General features: G+C 42.6%; 1 protein-coding gene across 2 annotated transcripts; it reads left to right on the top strand.

Moving 5' to 3' along the window:
* The first annotated feature begins 2146 nt into the window (after window positions 1-2146).
* On the top strand, window positions 2147-21410 carry MANSC1 (MANSC domain containing 1). Of its 2 annotated transcripts, none has more exons than XM_041736847.1 (4): window positions 2147-2283; window positions 7400-7722; window positions 11826-11966; window positions 19483-21410. In XM_041736847.1, the coding sequence occupies exons 2-4, from the start codon at window positions 7500-7502 to the stop codon at window positions 20991-20993; spliced, it is 1875 nt and encodes a 624-aa protein (XP_041592781.1). In that variant the 5' UTR covers window positions 2147-2283; window positions 7400-7499; the 3' UTR covers window positions 20994-21410. The 2 variants fall into 2 exon arrangements, with proteins under 2 accessions (XP_041592781.1, XP_041592780.1); XM_041736846.1 differs by having other exon boundaries at window positions 2182-2320.
* The last annotated feature ends 287 nt before the right edge of the window (window positions 21411-21697 follow it).

The raw sequence follows: 21697 nt of genomic DNA, 5'->3' as shown, positions 1-21697 counted from the left end.
GTCCTTTAAAAAAGATTAAATTTTTCATCTCCTCCCAGAAGTCCAGATTATACATCCCTCTTCTGAGCTTCCTTAGCGTCTTCTATCATTTTATTTATTCTTTTTTTTTTTTTAAAGATTTTATTTATTTATTCATGACAGACAGAGAGAGAGAGAGGCAGAAACACCTGCAGAGGGAGAAGCAGGCTCCATGCAGGGAGCCCGATGTGGGACTCGATCCCAGGTCTTCAGGATCAGGCCCTGGGCTGAAGGCAGCGCTAAACTGCTGAGGCAACGGGGCTGCCCTATATTTATTCTTTACACAATAATTGATTTGTCTGTCTTCCCCATTGTAAGCATCTTGAAGGTAGGTCTAATGTCTTAGGGGTCTTTAATTTCCCCCTGCAAGTATTTAATACCTATTTTCTGAATAAAATACTTAAAAAAATCTGCTTTCATATAAATGGGACTTCTAAGGCATCAAGAGAAGAGGATCAAGAATCTTTTCAGGCAATGAGATGAAAAAAGAATTTTATTTCTACCTTAAACACCTAGTTCATATCAGTAGAAAAATTTCTTTAATTATTTTCATCAGCGTCCTCTGTTTGCTGTCATAACTGAAAAAATAACATGTCACCTCAATGATGGGTTCATTGTATAACATCCTAAATCTGAAGCTTCTAAGTGAAGGAAAGGTCTACTTAGTGACTAACGGGTACTGTCCTGTGAAGGGATACAAGGAATGTGAACTTTCCTGACCTAGATCCTCAAGTATATCACCCGCAGAAATAAAATGTATTGTTTACATCAGTTTTTTGCTGCAACAGGAAAATTACTCCCATAGGAAATCACTGTGGAGTTTCCTTTACTTTGGTAACTCTTAAAAACCAATGATTTGCAACATTATTGTAATTCGGGAGTAAATCATCCTCTGGATGCAACTGGCAAGAGTCAGTTTCACACAAAGGACTTTTGTTCACACCTATTGTCAGTCAACATATGCCTTTGATTAGCTATTGGTTAAAACCAGGACAGCTGTATCAGGCCTAAAATAATAAGCTACAATCGCTTAAGGCTTTAGGTTTGAAAGCTCTTCACACCAACCAGCTGGAGATGTTGTCTAAGGTTTGGATCTTTGAAGGTTAATTATCAAGTTAATTATCAGTGGTTTGGTAAAGTTGCATCTGCTGGCAGGGATACAGAGGTGGGGGTGAGAATGCTTGGATCTGGAAACACACTTTTAGGGGCACCTGCGTGGCTCAGTGGTTGAATGTCTGCCTTTGTGATCCCGGAGTCCTGGGATGGAGTCTCGTCTCGGGCTCCCTGCTCAGTGGGAAGTCTGCCTCTGCCTCTCTGTCTCTCATAAATAAATAAAATCTTTTTTTGGAAAGTAAGGAAAGAAGGAAGAAAGGAAGGGAGGAAGAAGGAAGGGGGGGAGAGAGAGAGAGAGGAAGAGAAAGAAAGAAAGAAAGAAAGAAAGAAAGAAAGAAAGAAAAAAAGTTCTGTAACCTATGCCCTAGTAGTTCCTTTCCATTCCTTCACTCGACAACTATATTTTAAATATTTACTGAGTACCTATTACATGCTAGGTATTATGCTAAATCAGGGGATATGTTTTAATTACTATCGCAGGCCTGGCTATTTTCATTATCACCCTTACTTATAAAGAGTCCATGCGGGCGGAATCGGATGCCTTCGCTAAGGCTCGCCTAGCCTCGCACCCCTGGAGAACCGCCAGCTCTAACAAGGACCCTCTGCGCGGCAGGATCCCCACAGGATCCCCATGAGCAGGCCTCAGGCTGAGAGCTCCGTGCAATCCTGAGCGGACCAACCGCACTCAGGGTGCTCTGGGAAGGGGGCGAGACCCGGGCCCAGCGGGGGGGGGGGGGGGATGTTCTGCTGGTTTGATTTTCCACCGGCGTGACCTCGCCAGGCCTTTACCTGCCCTCCAGGGGCGGGCGCGGCTGCAGACCTGCGGTCGGTCAACCTGGGGGGGGGGGGGGGCGCAGGGGCGCGGCGGGGCGGCCGGCGGGGTCCCGGGCTCTGCGCGACCGCGGGGCGCCTGGGGCCACCGCGGGGAGGGGCTCCGGGGACCGCGCTCCAAGTGGCGGGGAAGCAGCTCCGGGTTGCGGCAGGAATGTGCCCTCCCCCCGCCAGCTTTCGGCCGCGGCGACGGAAGCAGGAACTGGCTCAGCGCGCAAGCCGGGGCCGGCGGGAGCCGCGGAGCATCCCCGTCGCCCTCGCCGAGAGCTGCGCGCGGATCGGCCGCTCCTTGCCCGCGAGCGCGGGGCTGTCCTCGCCCAGGTGGGACCCGCGGGGCCCCGGGGCCAGTCGCTGCCAGGTAAAGGCGTCGCCGCGTTCCCCTCCAGGCGGGCCGCAGCCCCCCGCGTTTCCTGGCGCTTCCCTCTGCCTCTCCCGGAGCGCCAAGGCCCGGGCGGGGGCGGGGGGTGCGGCCGCGGAGCCCTGGGGGGATCTCCAGGCTCGCGCCCAAGCACCTGTCGCAGACGGCATTGGCTCCACGTCGTCATGGGGAGAGGCACGAGAATGCTCAGTAAGCGACATGCATCTCCTCAAAGGAAGGGAGAGAAAATGATTTCCATTATTTGACCCAGTTATGTACAAGTGCATTTTAGTGATGCACTAAGCAGGCATCAATGCTCGGTGCCTCCTCTCTCTCCCACATGTATCCCTTCCCCCCTCTCTTTCAATAGAATTCAACTTGACTGTGGACCTTTAAGGCCTAAGCCATAATGATTAGAAGAATAACTTTACCTAATAGTTGTTGAGCATCTTTAGCGAGATAAACTCTTCAGTCCCTCTTGCAGTCCAGGCTCTAAAAAGATGCTGCGTACAGAAAGCCCAGTTCCTACCCCATGCCCCCACATAGTTCCGGTTTCTTTGCAAGAATTCAAGGAGACATTCTGTCAAAATCCATTCAAAGTAAAGTATTGGCCTGGTTTTCCTCTTGGGGTCCTGTTTGCTTTCCTTGAGGGCTAGAAAAGAGACTTGCAAAATGTGGCAGCATAAAAAGATGACCTTTGCCAGGATTCTTAAACTGGAGAATCACAGGTAGTATTTAGAAAGTCTGAGAACTTCAGTGGGAAAATTTGTTATTTTAGTAGCCTCAAACTGAAACACAACATTTCCTCTAAGAGGCACACACAAGCCACAGCAGAGTTAGAGGCAGCTGTAATTTGCCGCCAGTAAGAATCACGGGTGTTTTCATATCATATTACTTATTACACGGATTTCAAGTATCGTGTACATTCAACAGTCCTTCAAAATTGTGGCAGTTATTAGGGGAACCTGGGTGGGCCAGCCCGTTGGGCCTCTGACTCTTGATTTTGGCTTAGGTAATGATCTCAGGAGGGATTCCCTGGGTGGCGCAGCAGTTTAGCGCCTGCCTTTGGCCCAGGGCGCGATTCTGGAGACCCGGGATCGAATCCCACGTCGGGCTTCCGGTGCATGGAGCCTGCTTCTCCCTCTGCCTATGTCTCTGCCTATGTCTCTGCCTCTCTCTCTCTCTCTCTCTCTCTGACTATCATAAATACAAAAAATTAAAAAAAATGATCTCAGGGTTGTGGGATGGAGCCAGGTGGGACTCCCTGTGCATTGAGGAGTCTGCTTGTCCCTCTCCCTCTGCTCTTCCCCCCACATGGGCGCTTGCTGTCTCTCTCTCAAATAAATAAATAAAGTCTTCAAAATTATGGCAATTGTTAGATGCACCACTTGTTCTTTAATAGGCTAATAAAGAATCCCCAAAACAAGGGGTGGTAGAAAGGGAGGTGGGTGGGGATGGGGGTGACTGGGTGATGGGCACTGAGGGGGGCACTTGATAGGATGAGCACTGGGTGTTATGCTATATGTTGGCAAATTGAACACCAATAAAAAAATAAAAAATCCCAAATACCCACAATTGTTTCCATTTTTGCTGAAAATGGGTTTAAAATGGGATCTATCTCATAAGAATTGGGAATCTATTGCATTAAGATTCTTGTAAGGAAGGGATCCCTGGGTGGCGCAGCGGTTTGGCGCCTGCCTTTGGCCCAGGGCGCGATCCTGGAGACCCGGGATCGAATCCCACGTCGGGCTCCCGGTGCATGGAGCCTGCTTCTCCCTCTGCCTGTGTCTCTGCCTCTCTCTCTCTCTCTCTCTCTCTCTCTCTCTGTGTGACTATCATAAATAAATAAATAAATAAATAATTCTTGTAAGGAGGGCAGCCCCGGTGGCGCAGCGGTTTAGCGCCGCTTGCAGCCCAGGGCGTGATCCTGGAGACCCTGAATCGAGTCCCACGTCAGCTCCCTGCATGGAGCCCGCTTCTCTCTCTGCCTCTGCCTCTCTTTCTCTCCCTGCATCTCTATGAATAAATAAATAAAATCGTTAAAAAAAAAAGATTCTTGTAAGGATTAAATGACATGACATATGTAAAGTGTTTAGCATAGAAACTGGCACGTGAGATACATAAGTATTATTTGACTTAAAAAAGTTGGACACCAGGACGCCTGAATGGCTCAGCAGTTGAGCATCAGCCTTTGGCTCAGGGTGAAATCCTGGAGTTTCAGGATCGAGTCTGCATCAGGCTCCCCACGGGGAGTCTACTTCTCCCTCTGTCTATGTCTCTGCCTCTCTGTCTGTGTCTCTCATGAATAAATAAATAAAATCTTTTTAAAAAGTTGGATACAGCAGCAACGAAGGTATTGGACTTGTGTTGTTACTATATATAGGTAAATATATGGGTTTTTTTTTTTTTGCTTTTTCACTATTCTGTTGTTTTATTACTAAATCTATTTACTTATATTAGGGATCATTCTTATTTTTAAAAAATATTTTAGGGCAGCCCAGGTGGCTCAGCGGTTTAGCGCTATCTTTGGCCCAGGGCGTCATCCTGGAGACCTCGGATGGAGTCCCATGTCCAGCTCCCTGCATGAAGCCTGCTTCTCCCTCTGCCTGTCTCTTTCTCTCTCTCTGTGTGTGTGTCTCTCATGAATAAATAAATAAAATCTTTTTAAAAATTATTTTTAAGTTATCTCTACACCCAACATGGGGCTCAAACGCACAACCCCGAGATCAAGGATTGCATGCTCCACCAACTGAGCCAGCCAAGCACCTTCTGTATTAGGGATCACTCTTTGTGTTGTACAGTTCTACGGGTTTTGACAAAGACATGTAACAACCATTACAGTATCATATAGAATAACCTCACTGCTCTAAAAACTTCCATGTTCCACATATTCATCCCTTCCTTCCTCTGCCTGATAACCACTAATATTTTTACTGTTGATATAGTTTTGCCTTTTCTAGAACATCATATAGTTGACAAGAAGTCATATATTTCAAACTGGCTTCTTCTTTCACTTAGCAATATGCAATTATGTTTCCTCTGTCCTTTTGTGTCTTACTAGCTCATTTTTTTATATAGAATAATATTCCATTTTTTGAATATACCACATTTTGTTTATCCATTCACCTATTGGTTGTTTCCAGTTTTGGGAGGTGATGTATAAAGCTAAATGTGTATATAGATTTTTGTAGGATTTGGTATTGTCAGCTTTTTGGATTTTAGTCATTCTAACGGGTGTATAGTAGTATCTTGTTTTAATTTGCAGCTTCCTAATGACTATAATGTTGAGCACCTTTTCACATGCTTATTTGTTATCTGTGCTATCTCCTTTGGTGATGTTGTATGTTCAGATACTTTGCCCATTTTTAATTGGGTCATTTTCTGATTTTTTTTTAAAGATTTTATTTATTTATTCATGAGAGACACACAGAGAGAGAGGCAGGCCCCATGCAAAGAGCCCGATGTGGGACTCGATCCCGGGACTACAGGATCACGCCCTGGGACGAAGGCAGGCGCTCAACCGCTGAGCCACTCAGGTGTCCCCGTTTTCTGAGTTTTAAGAATTCTTTGTATATTTTAGCTACTAGTCCTTATCAGATATGTGTTTTGCAAATATTTCTCCCAGTCTGAGGCTAATCTTTTTATTCTCTTAGTGTCTTGGGCAGAGCAGATGTTTTCATTTTAATGAAATCCAGCCTCAACATTTTTTTCTTTAATGGATTGTGCTTTAGGTATTGTATCTAAAGATTTTTCCTATGTTATATTCTAGGAGGTGTTTTCTTTAAAGATTTTTTTCTAAGTAAACTCTGTACCTAACACGGGGCTCAAACTTACAACCCCAAAGATTTTGCTCTACCAATTAACCCGCTAAGAGTCACATGCTCTACCAGTTAACCCGCTAAGAGTTTTATAGTTTTACATTTTATATTTAGGCCTTTGATCGATTTTGAATTAATTTTTGTAAACAATGGAAGATTTGTATCTAGATTTATCTTTCTTACAGTAAGATACCTATGGATATCTAGTCATTCTAGCACCATTTTTGAGAAGGCTGTCCTTTCTCCATTGAATTGCCTTTGCTCTTTTGTTAGAGCTCAGTTGATTCATCTATCGTCAACTGACCCAGTAGATCTATGGGTCTATTTCTTGACTTACGATTCTGTTCTATTCTGTTTTTCCTTTCTTTTGGCAGTACCCCATGGTCTTGATTACTATAACTTTATGGTAAGTATTGAAGTTAGGTGGTGTGAGTTCTCCAACTCCTTTCTTCTTCAGGACTTTGTTGGCCATTCTGGCCTTTCTGCATTTCCATGTAAACTTTCAAATCAAACTTTAAGGCAAGCCTGGGTGGCTCAGTCAGTTAAGTATCACACACTTGGTTTGGCTCAGGTCATGATCTCAGGGTTGTGAGATTGAGCCCTGCATTGGGTTCTGTGCTCAGTGAGGGGTCTGCTTGAAATTAACTCTCTCCTTCTTCCTCTACCATCGCCCCCCCCCCATGTGTGTGCTCTCTCTCAAATAAATAAATCTTTTTAAAAAATCAAAACTTTAAAATTTTTGAGACCCACAAAATAACTTACTAGGAACTTTATTGGTATTGCACTGAATCTATAGATCTTCCATCACAGACACTTGTCAGCTTTTAAGCATTGATGGGATAGTATACGTGTTTGTGCTTATTTGTTCTTTACCAAGTTTTTAAGATTGATTTATTTGATAGAGAGAGAGTGCACAAAAGGGGGTAGGGGCAGAGAGAGAGAGGGAATCTCAAGCAGACTCCCTGCTGAGGATGGAGCCTGATGCAGGGCTTGAGCCCATGATCCTGAGATCATGACCTGAGAAGAACTCAAGAGTTGGATGCTCAACCAGTTGAGCTGCCCAGGTGCTCTTCTTTATTGTTTTTAATGAAAGATTGTCTTGATCTATTATAAAATATATTAAAAGTGAAACATAAAAAAAACTTGTTTCTGTTTTAGAAATCATGAATTCTTTACATCGACTTGAAGGAAATGAAGTGTATCTTTACTAGATTTATTAAAGGAAACAAAATTCATTGATGATTTTCTATTTTTGTTCTAGAGAGAAATTCTCTGATCTGTACAATCTTCTAGAAGCAAACTCAGACCAGAGGGAGGATTATCCTTGATGTTTGAAGACTAAGACCAAACTGAAATTTAAAATGTTCTTTAGGGAAGAATGGAGCTTGACTTATACTTTTGTAATAATTTGTTTCCTGACACTAAGGCTGTCCAGCAGTCAAAACTGCCCTACCAAGAGTCTAGAAGATGTTGTCATTGACATCCAGTCATCTCTTTCTAAGGGAATTAGAGGCAATGAACCCATACGTACATTAACTCAGGAAGACTGCATTAATTCTTGCTGTTCAACAAAAAACATAACAGGTAAGTAATCATCCCTTGGCAACTCTTTATTCCGAGTCTTTTGTGACATCAGTAGCTGGTTGATGTGGTTACGTAATTTATACAAGTGATTCTCTATGGAGTAGAAATGTGGGTGAAAAAATCACTGGCAAAATATTCCACAAGTGTATTCTTCCCTCCCCTAAGCTGGGTCAAAGTTACTGAGGAGTGTGTCTGTATACTACCCAGGTGTCTGATTAGAAAAAGGCTGAGAACCACTGGTGTTATGTTCTAATGGGTATCTAAGATGTTTCCAATATCTTAGAAACAAAAGTCCTTAAGGGATATGGGAAGTTGTTTGGTCTAACTCATTCATGTGACACAGAGGGAAACAGAGGCCCACAAATTTGAGCCATACCTTTGCATATTTCAAGTTTCAGACCTATGACTTGAAGAAAAACAGTGAAACAGTGATCATTTTTCAGTTATGATCCTGTCCTAATTCCCTAAATGAGAAATAAATGAATAAACAACAACAACAACAAAAACCACACAAAATTTATTGAGCACCAAATGCCTTCCTGGATGCTGGAGACAAAAAAAAAAATGAATAAGATGAAAAAAATGAATAAGATGGACAAGGTCGGGCAGCCCGGGTGGCCCAGTGGTTTGGCACCGCCTTTAGCCCCTAAACCCTTTAGCCTTGGTGTGATCCTGGAGACCCGGGATCGAGTCCCATGTTGGGCTCCCTGCATGGAGCCTGCTTCTCCCTCTGCCTCTCTCTCTCTGTCGTGAATAAATAAATAAAATTTTAAAATAGGTTAAAAAAAAAAAAGATGGACAAAGTCTTGCCACTGAGGAGCTTAGAAGAGCTAGTGAACCCTGGACTAATGGTTCTTACCTCACTTATTAGCCAACCAAATCATATATTTTCTCTTATATCTTTACTTTCTTTTCTTTCTATAATGGGTATAGTATAGTAGGAAATATATGTATATAATCTTTGTTCCTGATTCCTGGCACAGAGCTCCTAAAAGCTTTGCAACTTCCTAAGCATAGGAACTTTTTTTGTTATTCATTATAAGCCCCTTTCAACCACAGCTGGGTTTATACTAATGAGATGACTCCTGGTAGCTTCAGGATGGGTACTGGTCACTATAAAGACCAAGGCTTGATTAGAAGTTTGGAACTTTCAGGCCTACCCCCACCTCCAAGTAGAGGAGAGTAGCTGGAGATTGCATTCAGTCACCAATGCCAATGATTTAATCAATTATGCCCACATAATGAAATCTCCAAAAAAAATCCTGAAACGATAGTTTTAGGGAGTTTCCAATTGGCAAACACATCCATGTGTCCAGAAGGGTTATGCACTCCAGCTCCAATGGGACAGAAGCTCCTGCACTCAGGACCCTTCTGGACCTTGCCCTTTTACCCTTCATCTGGCTATTCGTTTGCATCTTTTAAAATAAACTGTAATGGTAAGTATAGCCTTTTCCTGAGTTCTGTAAGTAGTTCTAACAAATTATCAAAACTGAGGTAGGGGATTCTGGGAACCTGAGTTTATAGCCAAACTGAGCAGAAGTAAGAGTAATCTAGGACTTTATACTTTTTTTTTTTTTTTTTTTAAGATTTTGTTTATTCATGAGAGACACAGAGAGAGAGGCAGAGACACAGGCAGAGGGAGAAGCAGGCTCCTTACAGGGAGACTGATGCAGAACTTGATCCCCAGACCAGGATCACACCCTGAGCCAAAGGCAGATACTCAACCACTGAGCCACAGAGGCACCCTAGGACCTGATACGTTTTATTATTATTATTATTATTTGAGAGAGAGAGAGAGAGAGAGAGAGAGAGAGAGAGCAGGAGCCAGGGGAGGGCACAGGAGAGGGAGAGGAAGAAACAGACTCCCTGCTGAGTGGGGAGCCCATACAGGCCTCAGTCCTAGGACTCAGAGATGATGACCTAAACCTAAGTCAGATGCTTAACCAGGACTCCAAGATCATGACCTGAGCAGAAGCCAGACTCTTAACCAACTGAGCCACCCAGGTGCTCCCACCTTCACCCTCCCACCTCCAGGACCTGATACTTTTGACTAGCATCTAAGTGAGGACAATCTTATGGGACTGAGCCCTTAAACCCATGGAGTCTGATACTAACTCTAATTTGTTTAGCATAAGAATTGAGTTGAATTGAATTGAATTTTAAGACAGTCAGGTGGAGAATTAGTGTGGAAATGATACCACGTATTTGATGTCAGGAAGAAAAAAACCCAAAAACCTCCAGTGGTCTTCTCAAACTTGGCAGTGTGTTTTTGGACATTCTTTACAGTATGATTTATGGAAATTCCAGAGATTTAATTTAAATTTCGTTTTTCTTTAAATGTAATCAACATTTATATGAAATAGAAAATCATCGGCAAATGGGACTGAATGCCTTGTGAGTGCCTACTAGCAATATAGGAAACCTTGCATTTTTTTTTCAGTTCCATAATGGGTGTTTAGTAAGAAATGAGGGTTTCCTGCTTTATTATACAAACAAAATTATTGTCACTGCTTTTCTGTAAGCAGAGGTAATTGTGGGTCTCATTTAATGGGTCTCAGACTTTTTCCTCATTATTGAGCAGTGGTCTTTAATTGCTTAGGGCTCAAAAAAGCACTTTGATAATTTGCTTGTAGCCACAGATTCTAGAAAAATGCCTATAAGTACAAAGGACACAAGATTTTTACATACAACTTGCATGAGGGGAGGGCTTAAGGACCCTCCCTTTTTTTTTTTACCTATGTGCCCCCCAAAAATGGTATTGTAGAATTATCCCATTTCTGGGAAGGGAAAAGCCTAAAGTGCCTTTTTTGTTGCCTGGGTGGTAGAGAGAGATATGATAAGACCTCTGCAGAAGTTCACCAAGTCTTATTTCCAAAAGTGGAAGTCAAGGTTGATCCTAACCATTGCCTGATTTAAAGACATGGTGCTGATGGCCAATTATGCAGGGTTTCTTCCCCCAGCTTTACTGAGATACATTTGGCATATAACATTGTGTAAACTTAAGATATGTGATGTGATGATTTGATGCACGTATGCATTATGAAGCAATTACCACAACAAGGTTATTTAGTACATGATTAAGTGTGTGTGTGGTGAGAAAGAGCATGAAATTTTAATAATTAGCCTATATGCTTTTTAACCTTCATCCTGACCGGAGGTGTACTGATCCTTCAAGGGTCAGAGGCTAAGAAGTGTGACTGTACTAGATTGAGGCCAAAACCGACAGTATGCCATGATGAATAGAAAGAATAATAATATTGGGCATAAGAGGAAGAGAAAAAGAAGCCAGAAATAAAAGTTTAGAGTGAAAAGCCAGAAAGGAAGGAAAATGAAGAAGCAGAAATGATAAAGACGAGTAGAAATGTGAAGGAAAAAAAATCAAAAGAAGAATGGTATTGATAAAAGTAAAAAATAGACTTTGTGTTCCATAAACTACTCAGATCCTTTGTGGAAGGAAGCATGATAGTTTGATGCTGAATTTAGTGATTCTCCCCAAGAAAGCCAGACTCATGTCTTCATAGGTGTCTGAGATAGGTGTCTGCCTTTGGGATAGGAGAAATTCATGAAATCATTAACTTAGATCCATTTCAGTCCCAATTCAGTTGTGGGTTGTGTAAAGATGGTAAAAATCAGTATTTCTGTGTATGTTTTGATGGATATTTTAGCAAATGGAAGGCTTATATAAAGAATTAAGTGTACTATTTAAAGTAGGTTTTGCCAGGGTGGCTCAGTGGTTGGGTGTCTGCCTTTGGCTCAGGGCGTGATCCTGGGGTCCTGGGTTCGAGTCCCACATCGGGCTCCCCAAAGGGAGCCCGCTTCTCCCTCTGCCTATCTCTCTGCCCCTCTCGTTCTCTCAGGAATAAATAAATAAAATCTTTAAAAAAAATAAAATAGGTTTTGCCAGAATTACCTTAATTCAGATCTTTAAACCCAGTGTCTTTACAAATTGCTTTACGTGACTAAGGAAGAGGAAATGAATCAGCGGTCAGCAAGCAAGTGAATAATATGAACAAAGGTGTTTGTGTTGGACAGCAGAATAAATAATTGCCTACTCTTTAGAATATCCTATTTCAACATAATGCTTACAAAGCCTTTCATTGCAGGAGACAAAGCATGTAACTTGATGATCTTCGACACTCGAAAAACAGCTAGACAACCCAACTGCTACCTATTTTTCTGTCCCAGTGAGGAAGCCTGTCCACTGAAACCAGCTAAAGGACTTATGACTTACAGGATAATTAGAGGTAATAAAAACTTTGTTCTTTTTCTTTGGCAATTGGAATTATTTAAGGACGTAGTTCCTGTGAAAGATTTTCTACCAAAGATCTAAGTAAAACTACCAAAAGTGGTCATAAATATAGAGGCACACCAGAAAACTCTCATGATTTAAGGTTCAGTTTAGTTTAAACTTTAGTTCAAGTTTCCAATGAAAGATGTCTGAAGGTTAGTATTTTGTGTTGTGTCGCTTTTGTTTTTACCTCCCTGAGATAAAAGGCACACAGACCTTTCATGACAACATTTTGAAATGCCTCTTTAGAATGATGTTAAACAACACTGGAATAAGATCTCCAGGGCCCAGGGAGATTGTTTTCAAAGACCTATGTGAGTGTATAAAATTCCAGTATGTTTGTCTTTAGGTTCCAATTATTTTATAATAACATTATCTGAAATCAAACACTCTGGAGCTTACTACCCAGACTTGGAGGGAAGTTCATTCAAGAAGTATTTACTGTGCATCTACCATGTGCCAAATTCTGTGCCAGGCATTGGAAATATAGTCTTCCTACTAAGCATATTTGTTCAGAATACAGAAAATAAACAACTGAAGAATAATATAATTATTTGAAAGACACCTGGGTGGTTCAGTGTTTGAACGCCTGCCTTTGGCTCAGGTTGTGATCCCAGGCTCCTGGGATCAAGTCCCGCATCAGGCTCCCCAAAGGGAGCCTGCTTCTCCCTCTGCCTATGTTTCTGCCTCTCTCTCTGTGTCTCTCATGAATAAATAAAATCTTTAAAAAATATATATATATATATATATATAATTATTTGAATATGTCTTGGTGAGATTTTGGCTTGTTGGTTTTTCAGGAAGAAATGCTTTTGGTATCAAATTTCCTTTTATTTAAACTGTAGAAAGTTTTTTTGTCATTACACCCTCGGCTATCAGTAGTTTTCTATTAGTTTATTTACTTGATAAACAGCAGATGTTATTTAGCATCTCCTATTTGCCAGACATTTTTTCTGCCCTAAGAACACAAAGATATAACAGTAAACGTGAAAAACAAGGTCCTGGGATCCCTGGGTGGCGCAGCGGTTTGGCGCCTGTCTTTGGCCCAGGGCGCGATCCTGGAGACCCGGGATCGAATCCCACATCCGGCTCCCGGTGCATGGAGCCTGCTTCTCCCTCTGCCTATGTCTCTCTCTCTCTCTCTCTCTCTCTCTCTGTGACTATCATAAAAAAAAAAAAAGAAAAAAGAAAAAAAAAAAGAAAAGAAAAACAAGGTCCTTAACTCTGGAACTTATGTTTTAGGAGAGCGACAGTAACCGTCATAAATAAATAATCAAGGAAAAGTAGTCACTAGTGCTGTGCAGATGAGCAAAGACGATGTAATAGATGATCACTGAGTGGACCCCCTTGATTAGGTGATCAGAGGAAGCATCTGTGAAGAAGTAACCCCTCAAGTGAGATTTGAACAATAAAAAGATCTGGGAAGACCTTCAGGCAGAGGAAATAGCCCATTCCAATATCCTAAGGCAGAATGGTTTTGGAGTGTTTGAAGAACAAACACCCCAGTCCCAGCTGGCTGACTCATTGTGAACCTCATAAAGAGTGAAATGCAACAGGTTTGAAAAGCACAGAGATCACATAAAGCTTTGCAAACCAGGGTAGGAAGTTCTTATTTTAGGTGTGTAAATGGGAAGCCCTTGGAAATTTTTGAGCAGGCACTCAGGTAATGTGTTTTCAAGGTAATTTCTCAAAGCTCATTGCGACTGTTCTACTGGGGATAGACAGCAATGCAGCAGCAAGAGAAGTGGATAGGAGGTGGGGGCAAGATCCAAGTGAATGACCATGGCATTATGGATCGGGGAGGTGGCAGAGGAGGTAGAGAGAAATTGATATACAGCTGTTTCAGAGGTAGCATTCACAGGCCTTGCCAATGGTGTGGAGGATGACAACAGGGAGGAGAGAAGCATTGAAGTTAAGTCCTAGTTTTTGACTTGAGTGTCTACATGGATGTTGTTGGCATCATCTACTGAGCTGGGAAAGGTTTATGGAGACTGGTTTTAGGGTTGGGGCAGGGAACACAATCAAGGGTTCTCTTGACTGTATTATGTGTGAGGTACTTTGGGGAATGATACTGCCCAGGCACCCTGGGTAGAGACTGCTTTGTCTCCTGGGTGAGCTTGTATCTGAGTTTTGGTTAATGAACCAGATGCATCAAGCATTTCCTTAAGCAGAGGCATAAAGCACAAATTATTTGTGCACATTCTTCCTAAGTAGTGATATAAACCCAAGTATAAGAAAACTTGCACAAGGTACAAAGTTTCAGTTTTGCAAGATGAAGAAAGTTCTGGAGATGGATGAGGGTGATGGTTGCAGAGCAAAGTAATTATACTCAGTGTCATTGAACTATATACTTAAAAAGAGAGCAATAAATTGTAGGAACAATAATGTAAAATAACATACATGTACAATGTAAAATAATGATTTTTAAAAACACTAAGCAGAGAACAAATTAGGCTTCTTAAAACACTCAATCAAGACCAGGGTGCCTCGGTGGCTCATCAGGCTAAGCATCTACCTTTGGTCTCTGGTCATGGTCCCAAGGTCCTGGGATTGAGTCCTGCATCAGGGTCTCTGCTCTGCAGGGAGAGCCTGCTTCTTCCTCTCCCTCGGTCTGCTGATCCCCCTGCTCGTGCTCTCTCTCTCTCTGTCAATAAATAAATAAAAATCTTTTAAAAAAAAACAAAACACTTAAGACCTTACTTTCTGTGAACGGTGTCTTTTCTTGACCTTTTGGGGCTTCAGTGGCTAGGATGGCTGCCCCCGATCTGTGTGGCTCCTTCACTTCATGCCCATATATATTTCATCTTGGCTAAAAACTTTGGAGGCTACAGTGTGGTGTTGATATTTCTTGCTGTTCCTCTGATCACCTGGAACATTGCATTAGATAGCCAAGAGTGGTATCTAGCAGGAAATGGATATTCCCACTCTTAGTTTCCAAAGTGGTCAGGGCTCAAGACATTGATTGGAATACTTGGTCTTCTCTTTCTGGAATTCCCATAATATGGAAGTTGGACCATCATGTTCTGCCTCTGTTATCCCTTCTCACTACATCTTCATTCTGTCTCTTCTTCCATTATCAGTGTGCTTCCCTATGTGTGGCTCCTGTTTCATAATCAAAGCACAGTATTGTGAAAATTATAGGTAATTTACTCCAGTAATTCTACTTCCATAAAACCTAAAGACACAAAGCTAAAACAAGAAAAAGCTATTGGTTTGAAGCTGTTTATTGCATAATTAGTTTAAGGAGTGAAAAACTAGAAGCAGCATAAATGTCCAATTGCCAGAGAATGATTGGGTGTATAATATGATGGATCCACTTGAAATAATAGGATGCAGGGATCCCTGGGTGGCGCAGCGGTTTGGCGCCTGCCTTTGGCCCAGGGCGCGATCCTGGAGACCCAGGATCGAATCCCACATCGGGCTCCCGGTGCATGGAGCCTGCTTCTCCCTCTGCCTGTGTCTCTGCCTCTCTCTCTCTCTCTCTCTCTGTGTGTGTGTGACTATCATAAATAAATAAAAATTAAAAAAAATAAAATAAAATAAAATAAAATATAATTAAAAAAAAAAAAAAGAAATAATAGGATGCAAATATTTAAAAATAAGGTTGAGTACATAAATAAGCAAAATTTCAGGTGAAAAACACCTAATTGTTTTTCAATGACATGAAAAAATTTAACTTTAAGGTATATGTAAGGTATAAATGTGAATAGTTGTTGGGACACAATGATAAAAATTATAGTTGAATTTGTTTTATAATTTTCATAATACTGTGTAGTGTTGTTGCTTTTATAATGCATGTGTCAAAAAGGGAGTGTGTGGTAAAGATTCTCTCCAATATAAATGGGAGAAAAGGGAACTTGGCATGTATGTAAACCTTTCCAACGGGGGTGGGGGGGTGGGGGGGGTGGTGGTGGTGATGGTAAGTGGAATTAGAATCAAACAGTTCCTGTGGCAGCCACCAAGGGGCGCCATCAGTCCAGAGCCCAGATCAGTATCTCAGAGCCCAGGGCACCAACCCTGGACCTAGTAGTGTGCAGCTGACTTTATATCTACAGGATGTTTACAAATTATGTTTGTAATTCTATTTATGATCTGCCCGTGTTGATAGATTAAGATTCCCCATGAAAATAAATTATCTGCTTCCTGTTTAGAGAGATTTTTTTTTTTTTTAGAGAGAGAGAGAGAAATTAAATATTTAAATATTTCTTTGGTGGTTTGTTTTCAGATGAACTGCATTTCCTATATCTGGTTAATATTTACAGACCAAAAGTTTGAAATATGACAGAGCACTCTGTTCATTCTATTAAACCATTGTAACTTGGCATTATCTTTTTTTTTTTTTTTTTCCAGCTTTGTGGTATGTCATTTCTACCAAGGACTAGAGTAGGGGAACTCAGGGAGAGAATCAATTGGGAATCTGTTTGCTCAGTTGGTTTTCAAGTAATAGTTAGCCCTTAAGTTTTTTATTTCATGAAGTCACTTGAAAATGAACTCAAAAGAGGGATTGAGGGAACCCGGCTGTTTCAAAGTCCCCTCTAGCTCATCTGTGCATGAGAGAGGAAAGGTACCACACCCCAATGGCAAACATCAGTGGGTGAGGTGAATGGAGCAGGTGTAGAGGATCCCTGGGTGGTTCTAGGATCTTTGCCAATAGATGAATCTTATCAAGAAATGGGACTAGCCCTAGCCTTGTTTTCTTTATGAGCTTGTGTTCTTGAGAAAGAAAGCAGCTGTTTTGGTCATTCTTGTCAATGGCTTTAAATTCTGAGTTCGTATACATCACAGAGCATTTTCTTAACTGGTCTTTTTTTTGAAACTTTATTATTTTTTTAAAAGATTTTATTTATTTATTCATGAGAGACACACACAGAGGCAGAAACATAGGCAGAGGGAGAAGCAGGCTCCATGCAGGGATCCTGATGTGGAACTCAACCCTGGGACTCCAGGATCAGGACCTGAGCCAAAGGCAGACACAACCGCTGAGCCATCCAGGTGTCCCCCTTTTTTTTTTAACTTTAAAATATGTTGAGTCCTGTTCTTTTTTTTTCTTTTAAGATTTTATTTATTTATTTATTCATGAGAGAAACACAGAGAGAGGCAGAGACATAGGCAGAGGAAGAAGCAGGCTTCCTTTGGGGAACCCAATGCAGGACTCAATCCCTAGACCCCAGGACCATGACCCTAGCCAAAGGCAGATGCTCAACCACTGAGCCACCCAGGCATCCCAGTCTTGTTCTTTTTTACCAAAAAATCTGATACTATCTAAAAATATAGGTGCTAAAAATATATATATATATATATATATATAGGTGCTGTTTATCTCATGGTGATGTTATATCTGTAAATGTGGTATAACCTGCAGCAGAAACTCTTTTCTTCAGCATTGTCAGGGGAGAGAGGAATTTCAATCATCCAAATTCTATTCTGGAGTAAAGCACTGTATCCTAGAGAAGATGTCTGCAAACTTTTTCTCTCGAGGGCAAAATGACAACTATTTTAGGCTTTCCAGACCAGTATTTTAGGCTTTGTGGGCCTTATGCAATCTGTTGTACCTACTCACCTCTGTCCTTATAGTATGTAGTACCCACAAACAATGTATAAAAAATGGTTACATGCCAATAAAACTTTATTTGTGGACACCGAATTGTGAATTTTATGTAATTGTCATATGTCACAAAATATTATCCTTTGATTTTTGTTGGCCATTTAAAAATGTAGATCCTAGCTCACAAGCCATACAAAGAGAAATGGCTAGCCAGGTTTGGCCCTTGGGTCATAATTTGCTCATCTCTGTCCTAGATGGATTAATAAGTTATAGTTGGTGTTTTTTTTTAAGATTTTATTTATTTATTCATGAGAGACACACAGAGAGAGGTAGGGACATAGCCAGAGGGAGAAGCAGGCTCCCTCTGGGGAGCCTGATGTGGAACTCAATCCCAGGACCCCAGGATCATGCCCTGACCCCAAGGCAGACACTCAACCACTGAGCCACCCAAGTGCCCTTTATTTATTTTAGAGCACACATTTGCAGGCATGCAGGGGTAAGGGCAGATGCAGAGGGAAAGAGAGAATCTCAAGCAGACTCTGTCCTGAGCCCTACACGGGACTCCATCTCATGACCCTGAGATCATAACCTGAGCCAAAGTCAAAGGTCAGCTGCTTAACAGACTGAGCCACCCAGGCACCCTGATAAGTGACAGTTAAGGGACCTCTTTGTAGTGTGAAGCTTACAGAGTAGTCAAACATATTACAAATCTGAGGCTGCCTCTGGATCTGTTTGTTAGCAGAGATGCGAGGAGAATCTAGTTCAGAAACCGGCATTGAGAGGAGTTCAAGAAGAGAAGAGGAAAGAGAACAGGAAAGAATGAACCCATAAACACTATGGAATTCCTTTTCTTCCTTCCTTGTGTTTTCTGCAGTTTAAATCTAAGTGAGGTGATGAGCCAAGTAGCAACAGCATGATACAGAGCCATTTGAACGATCATTCCCTGCCCCTAATGGCTCCATTAAGCCTTTCCAGTTTGGGTGGTGATGAACGGTGTGTGAGATGAAGGGCACAATTCTGAGCTTGCTCTTCCCCCTTGAGGAGGATCTGAGGCTGGTTCCCCCGCAGCAGCACTCAGAACTGTGTGATTTTCTGCTCTTTCTTGTCAGCACTGTGGCCATCCTAATTTCAAATATTGGTTCCATTGTCCTCAGACTCTAATAAGACATTGGCTCTGAAATTTTAATCTTTGAGGGTCAGAATGAAATCTCTCAAATTGCCTTCCTCCCCAGAGTGTGGTGCTGAAACCTGTTTTTTGGTTGGAAAATGTCATCAGCCTTCTGCTGCGGCCTTGGGCTCTGTGCCCCAGGAGGCCAGACCTCCCTTCCTGGCATCCTCCTCCTCCTCCTCCTCCTCCTCTTCCTCCTTCTCCTCCACTGTTGCAGGCAAATGTCTGGGATTCTGTGTCCTCCCTTGTTGCCTAAGGCCCCTACTACTACTGTTCTTGCCTGTGGGTCACCCTTGCTGTGAGATCTCTCCTTGGTGATTGTCAGTTCCTGGGCTGTCATGACAGTCCCAGGGAGCCCCCCTCTCTGCCAGTCCTCTTCCTGCCGTGTCACCCTGGCACAGCTCTCTTCCCTGGCCTTAGCCCCTTACACCTAACCTCCTGCTGCTGGGTCCTGAGCTCCTCTTCGCTCCCTTGCTCTGCTCCTCCCACCTCTTCCTGAACTCGCCTGGTCCTCCTCCACACATTTCTCCTCTGTCCCATCCCTCTAGAAATAAACCACAGCATCTGGTAGAGAGGCAGTGTCATCAGATTCTGATTTAGCAATTTGTATTTTTCCATTTTGCGCAAGTTTCTATGAAATGTCAAGTTTCAACAGTTCGGGGGATTTACTGAACAAGCTGTTTGTCCTTTTTTTTTTTTTTTAACCTGCCTTGGCATGAAATATTTAAGTCTCCTTTTAATTTTCTTTACATCTTTCAGAGTTTCTAACTGTGGCCAGAACTAACTCGCCAAGCCCAGAGTTAACCCGAGAAGATTCTCTCATCCGTGGCCAGTCTTCAAGGAGAATTCCTCCCACAACCCCTGCTGTGACAGGTTATTCAAAGCCCACTGATAGCTTCTGGAGAGATGCATTTTCTCAGAAGTTGGGATCCTCAGATCATTTGGAGAAACTAGTGAAGATCGGTCAAGCGAGTACATTGTTCCCTGTTTATAAAGAAAAAGGCCATCCTCAGAGTTCACAGCCTGTCTCCAAACAAAAAATAGCTCATCCGCTGCCTAAGCATGTGACAACACTCCCTGCAACAGTGACCATTGCCTCTCTGCCTACCACCTCTGCCCCTCCAAAGCCTGCATTTGCCTCTCTGCCTACCACCTCTGCCCCTCCAAAGCCTGCATTTGCCTCTCTGCCTACCACCTCTGCCCCTCCAAAGCCTGCATTTGCCTCTCTGCCTACCACCTCTGCCCCTCCAAAGCCTGCATTTGCCTCTCTGCCTACCACCTCTGCCCCTCCAAAGCCTGCATTTGCCTCTCTGCCTACCACCTCTGCCCCTCCAAAGCCTGCATTTGCCTCTCTGCCTACCACCTCTGCCCCTCCAAAGCCTGCATTTGCCTCTCTGCCTACCACCTCTGCCCCTCCAAAGCCTGCATTTGCCTCTCTGCCTACCACCTCTGCCCCTCCAAAGCCTGCATTTGCCTCTCTGCCTACCACCTCTGCCCCTCCAAAGCCTGCATTTGCCTCTCTGCCTACCACCTCTGCCCCTCCAAAGCCTGCATTTGCCTCTCTGCCTACCACCTCTGCCCCTCCAAAGCCTGCATTTGCCTCTCTGCCTACCACCTCTGCCCCTCCAAAGCCTGCATTTGCCTCTCTGCCTACCACCTCTGCCCCTCCAAAGCCCCAGACCACCAATGCTCCCTTGATACCTTCCATGACTTCTGAACCAGAAGTGGCCACCTCAGCTCTATCCCTAGCCCTGGGCAAGTCTCAGCCCCCCACAAGCCTCTTGTCTACAATTTTGACAAGTGCTGCGGTCACACCCAAAGCTAGACAAGCTACAGCAGCAGTTTCAAACACTATCTCTGAGGCACCCATGGACTGGAAGAGCCCCCCAGAAACTGTGCCCTTTCGAGAAATTTCCATTCTACCTTCAGACACAGAGGCTGCCTCTAACCCTCCTACACTTTCTTTGTCAGCTGTGGATTTTTCTGCTACTACACTGCCTACATCAAATGTGGATTTTTCTGCTACAAATAAAGCTGCTTCCCAGAAGGATGAGAAGGCCAAACCAGGGGGTTCCTCCCTGAACAGTGTTCCAGAAAGTCAACATGGCCTTCCATTTGAAAAATGGCTCCTCGTTGGAACCCTGCTCTTTGGTGTTCTGTTCCTAGCCATAGGCCTTGTCCTCTTGGGGAGAATGTTCTCAGAATCCCTCCACAGGAGACGTTATTCGAGACTTGATTATTTGATCAATGGGATCTATGTTGACATCTAAGGAGGGAACTAGATATCTTTTCATTCGTGTAGTTACTAGTAGCCCAAACGCAGGACTCTCTGTTGACTCGCCCATTTTAGCAGGATTTCTGAAGTGTTTTGAAGACAAATGCCCTCTACCATTTTTATTTTTTGCTTGCTTTTTGAAGACAAGGGGAGAAAGGAAACAAATTAGGTAATTTGAGTGATCTATCTCTAAAATATTCACTGAAAACAAAGCTCTACCTAAAGTAATAAAGCATAATTGGCATATAAATTCAAAAATGACTGGCTTTTTGCAAGGAAAAGTGGTTATGACTTTTAGGCTCCAGTTCATTAACATTTCTGGTTCCAGATAAAGTCAACTGTTTATGATATTAATTCTAACGGGTTTACTTTCCTTTTTATATGAATTCCAATAAAACTTATTCCAGATGTATTTCCTTCCAATTAAATATTTGAATAAATCTTTTGTTACTCAGTAATGTTCTTATAAGTGACACATCCAGCTGGATAACTTTCAATTTATTTCCACCAGCAAAATGATTAAATGATGAAAATATGCGTTCTAAGTTAAAATTAACCCCCCTCCCCTTTTCCCTCAGTGAGTAAAGAGGTTCCTTTGGGACAATTCTAGCAGAAGATTAGCCTACATGGAGACAGTCATAAGTCAGTTCTGATAAATAGCCAAATCTACTTCGGTCCATTCTAATTAACTACCTCCCC

The sequence above is a fragment of the Vulpes lagopus genome, chromosome 21 (genome assembly GCF_018345385.1).
Source record: "Vulpes lagopus strain Blue_001 chromosome 21, ASM1834538v1, whole genome shotgun sequence".
Lineage (NCBI taxonomy): Eukaryota > Metazoa > Chordata > Mammalia > Carnivora > Canidae > Vulpes > Vulpes lagopus.
This window is presented reverse-complemented; position numbering and strand designations above follow the sequence as displayed.

Coding starts and splice junctions, on each gene's coding strand:
- MANSC1 (XM_041736847.1), top strand. CDS start 7,500: ATGTTCTTTAGGGAAGAATGGAGCTTGACTTATACTTTTGTAATAATT. Junction 7,723..11,825: donor TTCAACAAAAAACATAACAG/GTAAGTAATCAT, acceptor CTTTCATTGCAG/GAGACAAAGCATGTAACTTG. Junction 11,967..19,482: donor GACTTACAGGATAATTAGAG/GTAATAAAAACT, acceptor TACATCTTTCAG/AGTTTCTAACTGTGGCCAGA.